At 35.6% G+C, this 11,122-nt stretch overlaps 2 protein-coding genes and 1 pseudogene across 2 annotated transcripts; 2 read left to right on the top strand and 1 right to left on the bottom strand.

Moving 5' to 3' along the window:
* Window positions 1-1,295: 1,295 nt before the first annotated feature.
* LOC132943851 (uncharacterized) lies at window positions 1,296-3,520 on the top strand. Its single transcript, XM_061012975.1, has 3 exons — window positions 1,296-1,526; window positions 1,763-1,819; window positions 1,892-3,520. Exons 1-3 carry the CDS (start codon window positions 1,370-1,372, stop codon window positions 2,671-2,673), a joined length of 996 nt encoding a protein of 331 aa, XP_060868958.1. The 5' UTR covers window positions 1,296-1,369; the 3' UTR covers window positions 2,674-3,520.
* Window positions 3,521-5,234: 1,714 nt separating this feature from the next.
* Window positions 5,235-5,788, bottom strand: LOC132942642 (zinc finger MYM-type protein 1-like; annotated as a pseudogene).
* Window positions 5,789-7,918: 2,130 nt separating this feature from the next.
* On the top strand, window positions 7,919-10,512 carry LOC132943789 (uncharacterized). Its single transcript, XM_061012890.1, has 3 exons — window positions 7,919-8,075; window positions 8,311-8,367; window positions 8,440-10,512. Exons 1-3 carry the CDS (start codon window positions 7,919-7,921, stop codon window positions 9,219-9,221), a joined length of 996 nt encoding a protein of 331 aa, XP_060868873.1. The 3' UTR covers window positions 9,222-10,512.
* The last annotated feature ends 610 nt before the right edge of the window (window positions 10,513-11,122 follow it).

The raw sequence follows: 11,122 nt of genomic DNA, 5'->3' as shown, positions 1-11,122 counted from the left end.
AATAATCCAACCTTCATCTATGTCACTAATTGGAATATGAGCTAAAGCAGAATACATTCTAAAGTGTAATCGAATATCTGCATTATCTTTATAAGTACTTTTTATATTACCGATGAGTGAACGAATGATAATAAAAATAAAATAAAATAAAATATACGTAAACGTAAACGTTTTCTCCTTATCGATAATGACATCGAATATCCACAATCAACCAAACGGCTGTATCACAAATTGGTTTATCCAGTATAAATAAATATCACGGCCAACACATTTTCATACTATGGCAGTATGGCGTATAACGTGTAAGTAGGTGAGTAATTCACAATTATTGTGATTGACAAAAATATTATTATTATGTGCATTTCAGATTCTGAGCGGAGCGATGAATGTATTGATTTTACAATTTTACAATGTGTGTTTTTTTTTAAATTTTTAAATTTTTTTTTAATTTAATTTTAATTTTTGTGTTTGTCATTAGATTTTAAAAAAATTAGGTTATGTTCTTTATGTAAGTACAGTGAATTGTGATTAACAAGTATATAATTACCTATATCAATTATAGTAAAAAAGTATTATATTATACATATTAGCATAAATTAAGTATATAGTATATAAAATATTATATATAGCACCCAAATCTTATAGTCAGGTAGATAGAAATAAATTGACCGCAAATGGCACTCAAAAGGTGCCGACCGCAAATGTCCCAACCGCAAATGTCCCGGAACCGCGGCCACCTACAGCCAACTTGTCTCGCCGCCGTGCGGGCACATCTACCCCACCGCTTCTTGTCTCATCAACCACGTTCTGCACGCCAGCTGTCGTCACCCCGTCACCCGCACAGGCTATTGCTACCTGGTCGGACGCTATATCCCCCGCTACCACCGCGCACGCAAGATTACACTCACCACCGTCGAACGTTGAAGGCGTGAGTTACACTGAAAATAGTACGTGATATTAATATTATTATAGGAGATGACCGAATTGCAGTGCTACCAGTCTATCCAGCTTAAAATTATCTGCAAAACAAAAGTGTAATATTTAGTTTTTAAAAACTGACCACCTTATCACAAAAAACGTAAAATTCTTCCCTATTATCAGATACCCGCCACCGCCACCCTTGGCATAATATGTGTCATGAGTGGTATATTGTTGTCGCTACTCTCCGCAGCTATAATGTTTACGAATATCGGGTACCCGTCGCAGCCCGCCCACCCACCACCGAATCCAATACTCGTACCCACCGAAGCCGCATATGTTCTACAGATCAGACGGTCAGTGCAGAACAACTACAACCGGCGTACATTCCGATATTCGTATTACCTCGCTCAATCTGTTGAATAACTTTTCTCGTATTAAATCTTTAAAAATGTTTAGCTGCGTGGTATGTAAAAAAGTGTACGTTCGTAAAAGTGATCTGACCAGACACGCTACAACTCACGGCGAACCGGCAAATACGTGTGGGATATGCTTCAAGACGTTCACCCGGCGGAACAATCTCAATATCCACGTTCAAAATTGCCATAGTAAGAACATTAAATATTACGTCGTTGAGCCGGAAAAACCTCTGTGTAATTTATTTGTTATTTAACTATTAATTATACTAAAATCTAATTTGTTGCATTAATCATATCTCGAATATTAGTTGTTAAATCAGTTTTTTTGTATACTGTAAAATTAGAATTTTAGACATACGATGTTTTTTCCGGCCAACGGTGATTTTCTTATATCAGGCTTATTAATTAAATTATTTTTGAAATAGTGATCGCTAAAAACACTCCTGAATTCTACAGCGCTGTACGGATAGGTGGTTCAATGGGTAAATGATTTTTTCTCTTATAAATATCTAAAATAATAATTATAACAGTAATATCTCTATAATCTATGCTAGGTCGCGCATCAATCATAATGAGGGCAACCCCCATCACTACGCCACACACTCAGTCAGATGTGCGGCCACCTACAGTCAACTTGTCTCGCCGCCGTGCGGGCACATCTACCCCACCGCTTCTTGTCTCATCAACCACGTTCTGCACGCCAGCTGTCGTCACCCCGTCACCCGCACAGCCTATTGCTACCTGTTCGGACGCTATATCCCCCGCTACCACCGCGCACGCAAGATTAGACTCACCACCGTCGAACGTTGAAGGCGTGAGTTACACTGAAAATACTCAAAAAAATATCAAATGGAAAAATGATCGCATGCAAACGGTTAATACGCACGGCTTTATCGAGATAGAGTCTTCACTTAATCGGACGTTGGTGTGGTATTTTAGAAAAAATGTAGATAACGTAGCCAGTTATCGCGCTTTCCTCAACACGATAGAGTCGGAATTAATCCAGAAATTACGAGAGTGCGTGCGTATTGGCCCGATCATATACAACCTGAAATTGGAGACCACCTACGTCATACCTAACTTGCACAATTCAGCTCATAATAACGCGTTTAAAACTTCGGCCCGCGAACTGTACGCGCACAGTAATGTCGAGAGTTTGATCGATCGTGATTTCACTAGGCTTCTAGCCCAAGAACACTCGTACGCCGAGAAATTTAGTGGATTTGCCTTATCGTGTATCGACGGACTGCTCTTAAGTGTGTGCGAGAACACGCCTGTGGAGGGGATCGACGTACATGCCGTTCCCGGAAAGTATTCTGAATCGGAAGGCCGTTGAGAAACCCTCAAAATATCGACCGGCAATGTTCAAGTCGACGATCCTAGTCAAATACGTACCAAAAGACAATCACGAGAAAGTAGGCGTGAATTATTTGAGGGGAGAGCACCGTTACGACTTTTCTGCGTTACAACCCCCACTCCCGTTTTGGAGATAAAATTATTCACAATTATCGGAGTATGGTTGTGGCCGTGGGTGGCGCATGTAACGAGATGCTATCCAATACCAATTAACTGGCGCGCTCTGCTGGCTCGTTCAGCCGCAACCGGTTTCAATACACAATTCAATATAGACGGAACTACACCCGAATCCCGTAAACACCATAATAACCATGACGAAATAGATAGGTATGATCACATCGGTACGTGTTCTCGTCCACTGTAGCACACAACGCCTAATGTAATTTTCGTTATATCATTGGTCTAATAATTTGTACTTATATTTTAAATTTATATAATTTATTATAATGTTGTGAGTGTCATCCATATACATTAGAGACAGGTGGCGGCTGGCTGGCGGCACTCCGTCAATCGGTGAATTTTTTTTATTATTATTATTATATATTATATTCCTGAAGGCTGTCTTCATACCTTTATTATACATTTATTATTTATCACCTGGTAAAAACGGATCTTAATTTCTGTAAATATTCTCAATTTATATTTATTTGGGCGATACAGCTCAATAGCTGCTTATACACTGTTCACCTGTTGGTCCAGGTCGTATTAATTATTAATTCATGCTTATTATATTTTTTATATTATATATACCTACATACTATATTGCTGTAAATTAAACTTATGTATTATACTATCATCTAGATGTGTGTATTATACAGCAACAAATAACCAACCAATTGATATAATTTATTTGAGTTACCCTCCTACCATTAACTTAAGTACACACACCACCCATGGGCGCAACTAGGGCAAAATGTATGGGAGTGCTAAAATCTAAAGCACAACACAAGAACCCCCCCTTTCCTTTTTTTTTGGCAAAATTATTTTATGTACATACAAACTTAATGTTTTTATACAATCATTAAATAATCTAACATAAAATATCATTTCAGCATATCACAATATAAATTTATTAAATAATAATGCTCATATTATAATACATTTATTTTTCTATTATTAGCTAATGCAAACTTATTAAGAATTTTTTCATTATTAATGTTATTTGTAATGTCTCTTTCAATACATATTGAAGCTAGATTTGTAAATCGATTTTGTCCCATACTTGTTCGAAGCCAATTCTTCACTCTTCGCATGGCTGAAAAAGATCTTTCACACGTAGCTGATGATACAGGTATTGTGATTGCAACTTGAATCAGTTGATATAAATTTGGATAAACATTCTTATTTATTATTTTCTTTATGTCTTTAAAATTGTAACTAGTTGGTAGACAGTTTTTTAGAACAATTATTTCTGCCTTTAAACTATGAATGCATACTTCTAAAAGGTCCTGCATAAAATATTAAGGATTATGTAAGGAACAGTAAGGTTACACAATTTTATATTTTCATAATATTATAATTCATAATTACTTTATAGTGGTTTATAAAAAGCATGCCATTTTCAAAATCAAGACTTAAAAAGTTATCTATTGATATTGCTAACTGTAAGCTTTCAGCTGAGAACCTTTTTTCTAAATTAGTTATTATTTGATCAATTACACCCATATAAGCTGTTTGTCTCCAATAAACATTAACTGCAATATCCTTATCTACTGTTTCATGTTGAGCACTATTATTGGTAAATAAAGAAAAATCATTCAATTTATTTGGATGATTTCGTTTACGTTTTGATCCTAAACAAAACATATTAAGTACCTATCTAGCTATAACTTGTTTTTATACATTTTTATATACAATTAAATTTACAAGACAAAAAATATACCTGTGGTTGGAATTTGAAGATCTATTTCATTTTCCTCAGAAAATTGTTTAATTCTTGTCCAAAGGTTACCAAACGACTCATCAGAGCTTAGGCTTTTATATAAATGTTAATATAACTCCATTAATAATATTTACTGACTTTCCTAATGTAGTATCAATATTCTGTAGTTGGTTGCTTAATACATTTATTATACTTAATACCTCATGGAGAATAAAAACTAAAACAATAAATTCACTTCTTCCTATTGAAGTGAGAATTCCTAGTATAAACAGTTTTTAATAATTAAACTATTAAAGAGAAAAAAAATATTTATATTTATACAATTGAAAATAACAACTACCTATTGCTTGAGGCACATTCTTATCAGCTTGATCCTCAATTTCGATCTTAAGTGTATCAACAATAGCAACATAATTTTCAATGATGGCTTTACAATTTTTAAAACGACAAACCCAACGAGTATCGAAACCCTCATTATAGAACCTTTTTTCAAACCTAACTTAGTCTGTACTTCACATAATTTAATATTGCTTGTAGGCTTTGAAAAGTGAACATATACCGCTTCAAGGGTATTGAATATATTACGAGCCTCCTAAATCAAAATTTAAATACATAATATTATACTTTTTGTTAATAAATTTGATAAAAAATTCTAAATGTTATAGCTTAATTGATGTACATACATCCACAACAACTAAATTTAAACGGTGTGCCATACAATGTATGTAAACGGCAGTTGGATGGTGGTCTTTTATTTTAGTTTGTACACCATTTAAGTGACCAGACATTACACTGGCACCATCATATGACTGTGCTACAATATTTACATGTTGCAGACTATTTTTTTTGTTTTTTAAAAAATTCAAATATGGTTGTTACAATCTGGTCTGCCTTTTGACCACTAGACACATTAACAAACCCTAAAAACCGTTCATGAATATTTAACTCAACTGTGTATCTAATACATATTGATAATTGCTCTTCTTTATGGCATCTAAAACATTTAGTTTTCAGTAAAACTAAATGAATATTAAATATTAATCCTACATGCAAGACTATATTATTATAATTACCTTGCTTCATCACACATCAGAGCAAAAAATCCAACAGAACATACCTCATTTACAATAATTTCATTAACTTCATCAGCGCATAATTGAATAATTTCATCCTGGATTTTCCAACTAGTATAATTAACATGCCGGTTATGCATATTTTGAAATCCCGGTACTGATTTTACATACATGTTGCATAACTCTTTGAAATTACCTTAAAATTAATTATTTATTTTTATTTTTAAATAGTTAAATAATAAGTAAATATAAATCTAAAGTTAACACCAAGAAAAAAACTACTCCTATACTGTAAGCTAATGTTTATTTTGCTAAGCTCAAAACTGAATTCTATATTTTTATTTAATTGTATTCAAAAAAATGGTAATATAATATTATTTTTAAAACTTACCTTGATTAAGTGAAGTAGTTTCTTCATAGTGGCCTCGAAATGCCATTCCTTGTTTACTGAGGTATAAAACTATATCTATAATATGGCACATATAGTTTCGATTTTGCTTAATTTCTTCTTAATGTGCAGCAGACAGTTGTGATAGTACACTCCCAGACTTTTTAGCTGATATACTAAGAGCCAGTTTGGAAACAAATGTCAAATGGCTCTTAGAAGAATTATGTTTCTTCAATCTTTCTGAAAGCTATATAAAATAACACAGTAAGTATACAATTTAATTTTCAAAATCAAATAAATCTTTATTTATTTATGTATGTACGATTTTAACTTCCAACTTCCCTAGTCAATCTAACTCACAAGTTGAGCTTTTAGAAGTATTAAATATATTCAAATTAATTATTTTAACCTACTTTATGCCAGTTATTAAATCCTATTGTTGTCCAAGTATCTTCCATATTTTTATTACCAAACATCCGACAAGCATAACAAAATGTTGCATCGCACATAATACTGTATTCAAGCCACTTATATATATTGAAATATTCACAGCTGAATGACCTAAATTGAGAACCAAATTTTTTTTTTGGATATGCCTGGAATTAAAAAAAGACAATTAATATTAGATACCTATAAAATTATTATAAAAAATAAATTATACTACCTTTTCTAAATATCTAATTGAAAAAAAAAATGTGTCAAATAAAAATAAACAAGACTTGTGTAATATCTTAAATTACGGATGTTTAAAATATTAAGCATATAATATTATAATAATAAATCTATGCTTGGGTACTTTAAAAATAAATCATAATAAGCACATACATAGTTAATCCACTTACTGTTAGTATGGGGCGCATAGGTCCAGTTTCTATGTTTCCCAAATCATTGCAGTTGTGTTCAACTACATTTATTTTATTGATCGATGGAATAATGGGATCATCAATATTATATTCCTCTATAAGTTGGTCATTCGTCAAAGTATGATTTTTAGTGGTGACACGAGAATTTGTTTTATTTTTATTAAAAATACTAAACATTTTAATTTAAATAGAGTTCAAAAGTAAAAACAAAAATACGACAATGTAGTTGTTATACGTACAATCGTCAATCGTTAACTCAGCTATGAGCTAGTTAGCTGATCTAAAATGTGTCAGGTCCGCTAAACCACGATGTGCATTGTGCAAGTGTACACTGAAATATACTCGCAACACGCAGCCAAATGTAAAATAACTATAATGTGGTGTCTACTGACTACTGTCTATATTAATATTATCAAGTACCAACTAACTAACAAGAGAGTACAAAATCAAATAAAACAATATTATAGTGGTGAATGACAGGCCCGTATTATTGTACCCGAATGGAAATATTATTTACAAGACACCGCTGCACACCAGCTGTCGTCACCCCGTCACCCGCACAGACTATTGCTACCTGGTAGGACGCTATATCCCCCGCTACCACCGCGCACGCAAGATCAGACCGAAGATGACCGAATTGCAGTGCTACCAGTCTATCCAGCTTAAAATTATCTGCAAAACAAAAGTGTAATATTTAGTTTTTAAAAACTGACCACCTTATCACAAAAAACGTACAGTTTTTCCATGTTATCAGATACCCGCCACCGCCACCCTTGGCAGATGTGTCATGAGTGGTATATTGTTGTCGCCACTCTCCGCAGCTATAATGTTTACGAATATCAGGTACCCGTCGCAGCCCGCCCACACACCACCGAATCGAATATCCGTACCCACCGAAGCCGCATATGTTCTACAGATCAGACGGTCAGTGCAGAACAACTACAACCGGCGTACATTCCGATATTCGTATTACCTCGCTCAATCTGTTAAATAACTTTTCTCGTATTAAATATTTAAAAATGTTTAGCTGCGTGGTATGTGAAAAAGTGTACGTTCATAAAAGTGGTCTGAGCAGACACGCTACAACTCACGGTGGACCGGCAAATACATGTGGGATATGCCTCAAGACGTTCACCCAGCGAAACAATCTCAAGATGCACGTTCAAAATCGCCATAGTAAGAACATTAAATATTACGTCGTTGAGCCGGAAAAACCTCTGTGTTATTTATTTGTTATTTAACTATCAATTATACTAAAATCTAATTTGTTGCATTAATCATATCTCGAATATTAGTTGTTAAATCAGTTTTTTGTATACTGTAAAATTAGAATTTTAGACATACGATGTTTTTTCCGGCCAACGGTGATTTTCTTATATCAGGCTTATTAATTAAATTATTTTTGAAATAGTGATCGCTAAAAACACTCCTGAATTCTACAGCGCTGTACGGATAGGTGGTTCAATGGGTAAATCATTTTTTCTCTTATAAATATCAAAAATAATAATTATAACAGTAATATCTCTATAATCTATGCTAGGTCGCGCATCAATCATAATGAGGGCAACCCCCATCACTACGCCACACACTCAGTCAGATGTGCGGCCACCTACAGTCAACTTGTCTCGCCGCCGTGCGGGCACATCTACCCCACCGCTTCTTGTCTCATCAACCACGTTCTGCACGCCAGCTGTCGTCACCCCGTCACCCGCACAGCCTATTGCTACCTGTTCGGACGCTATATCCCCCGCTACCACCGCGCACGCAAGATTAGACTCACCACCGTCGAACGTTGAAGGCGTGAGTTACACTGAAAATACTCAAAAAAATATCAAATGGAAAAATGATCGCATGCAAACGGTTAATACGCACGGCTTTATCGAGATAGAGTCTTCACTTAATCGGACGTTGGTGTGGTATTTTAGAAAAAATGTAGATAACGTAGCCAGTTATCGCGCTTTCCTCAACACGATAGAGTCGGAATTAATCCAGAAATTACGCGAGTGCGTGCGTATTGGCCCGATCATATACAACCTGAAATTGGAGACCACCTACGTCATACCTAACTTGCACAATTCAGCTCATAATAACGCGTTTAAAACTTCGGCCCGCGAACTGTACGCGCACAGTAATGTCGAGAGTTTGATCGATCGTGATTTCACTAGGCTTCTAGCCCAAGAACACTCGTACGCCGAGAAATTTAGTGGATTTGCCTTATCGTGTATCGACGGACTGCTCTTAAGTGTGTGCGAGAACACGCCTGTGGAGGGGATCGACGTACATGCCGTTCCCGGAAAGTATTCTGAATCGGAAGGCCGTTGAGAAACCCTCAAAATATCGACCGACAATGTTCAAGTCGACGATCCTAGTCAAATACCGTTACGACTTTTCTGCGTTATCAATCCCCACTCCCGTGTTGGAGATAAAATTATTCACAATTATCGCAGTATGGTTGGGGGAGGTAGGTGGCGCATGTAACGAGATGCTATCCATCACCAATTAACTGGCGCGCTCTGCTGGCTCGTTCAGCCGCAACCGGTTTCAATACACAATTCAATATAGACGGAACTACGCCCGAATCCCGTAAACACCATAATAACCATGACGAAATAGATAGGTATGCTCACATCGGTACGTGTTCTCGTCCACTCTAGCGCACTACGCCTACTGTAATTTTGTAGGCGTGAATAATTTGAGGGAAGATCACCGTTACGACTTTTCTGCGTTATCAACCCCCCTCCCGTGTCGGAGATAAAATTATTCTCAGTTAGCGCAGTATGGTTGGTGGAGGGGACAGTGACGAGACAGAGAGCATCACCGTTTAACTGGCGCGCTCTACTGGTTCGTTCAGCCGCAACCTGTTTCAATACATAATTTAATATAGACGGGACTACTATCATAATATCAATATATTATATAGATGGCGGGCACATCCGCGACTACATGTAACTATTAAATTATAATTAATTAATTGTTTTCCCTCTCAACACAACAATCACATTCCTACAATCAAAATTCAATTCAGCATAGGTACATGATAAGTACCGAATCAATCAAAAATCTTAAAGTCACAAAAAACACTTCACCTTAATGCATATTATATATGGCCACAAATCAATAAGTCCGATACATACTTCAACACTTTTTTTCCCGTTATTCTGGGGAGACATGAGCCAGATAGTCTTAAAACGCCGTTACACATTCTAGTCTAATGTGTTAACGACTCCGAACTCACGGTGACATACAGAAGATGTGAAAACGACATTTGTCTGTGAACGGAGTCTGTCGACGTCCTCCTACCAATGCCCATACTGAAAAGTGCGTTTTCGTAGTATTGTTTCCGATCAAGCCACCGTCAGATCACGCGCCGCCGTCCGTTCAGTTATCAAGTATATTATTATCTTATCGTCGTACAGTTATCCAGTGTATTATATCTCATCGTCGTTCCACTGTATTATTATTTGTTGTACCCACCAAGCAACCGTCTGTCCAACGTGTTCATCGTTCATTCCACGTCCACAGTACGAGAACGGGTCGCTGTCAATCATACCGGAGCACTGTGAGTCATTTATAAAACCAATCTACATGCCATTCCTCCCCAAAATATTGTGATCCATCAACTTTTTATTTGTACAATTCGAAAGAATTCTATTGAAACGACATACGCTTGTATGCTCTGTATAAAAGAAATTCGTGTAATTGACACATTGTATATATTATATTTAAATATTTAATACAATAATAAAATAAATGGGTAACATTACATCAACGACGAGTTCGAGTTTTGTTACACGCAACCTAGCGCAGAGTAGCGCAATACAGGTTTGGGCGGGTTTTTTTTTTGGGGGGGGGAGGTATCCAGGACCAGCCTACCATATTACTCGCATAGAATTTCTAATTAAATATTGCTTGTTTATTGTATTTTAAATTGAAGATATAAAAATCGAGTCTTCATAATTGAGGAGGGTCGACGCATTGAAACGCTATAATTTATAATATTATGTATTGGACTATAATAATGTTATATGTACGCGTGCGAGACGCCAAAATTACATTTTGATTAAAATAACAACGTGTTACTTCGGCATAGCTCACATTATATATTCATAATATGTAAATGATACTAAATAATAATGCCAAATGCTTACGAGAACATTGTAATATTATTATTATCATAATTATTATTAGATATGGACTTTTGAGGGTCTTCAAATTTTAAGATT

The sequence above is a fragment of the Metopolophium dirhodum genome, chromosome 4 (assembly GCF_019925205.1).
Source record: "Metopolophium dirhodum isolate CAU chromosome 4, ASM1992520v1, whole genome shotgun sequence".
NCBI lineage: Eukaryota > Metazoa > Arthropoda > Insecta > Hemiptera > Aphididae > Metopolophium > Metopolophium dirhodum.
The sequence above is the reverse complement of the archived record's forward strand: the minus strand, read 5'-3'. Positions and strand labels throughout refer to the sequence as shown.

What these genes read in the sequence shown, in the direction of transcription:
- LOC132943851 (XM_061012975.1), top strand. Translation starts at nt 1,370, where the DNA reads ATGTTTAGCTGCGTGGTATGTAAAAAAGTGTACGTTCGTAAAAGTGAT. An exon ending in CCACGTTCAAAATTGCCATA is followed by an intron (nt 1,527 to 1,762) that starts GTAAGAACATTA and finishes TTTTTGAAATAG; the next exon opens with TGATCGCTAAAAACACTCCT. An exon ending in ACGGATAGGTGGTTCAATGG is followed by an intron (nt 1,820 to 1,891) that starts GTAAATGATTTT and finishes AATCTATGCTAG; the next exon opens with GTCGCGCATCAATCATAATG.
- LOC132943789 (XM_061012890.1), top strand. Translation starts at nt 7,919, where the DNA reads ATGTTTAGCTGCGTGGTATGTGAAAAAGTGTACGTTCATAAAAGTGGT. An exon ending in GCACGTTCAAAATCGCCATA is followed by an intron (nt 8,076 to 8,310) that starts GTAAGAACATTA and finishes TTTTTGAAATAG; the next exon opens with TGATCGCTAAAAACACTCCT. An exon ending in ACGGATAGGTGGTTCAATGG is followed by an intron (nt 8,368 to 8,439) that starts GTAAATCATTTT and finishes AATCTATGCTAG; the next exon opens with GTCGCGCATCAATCATAATG.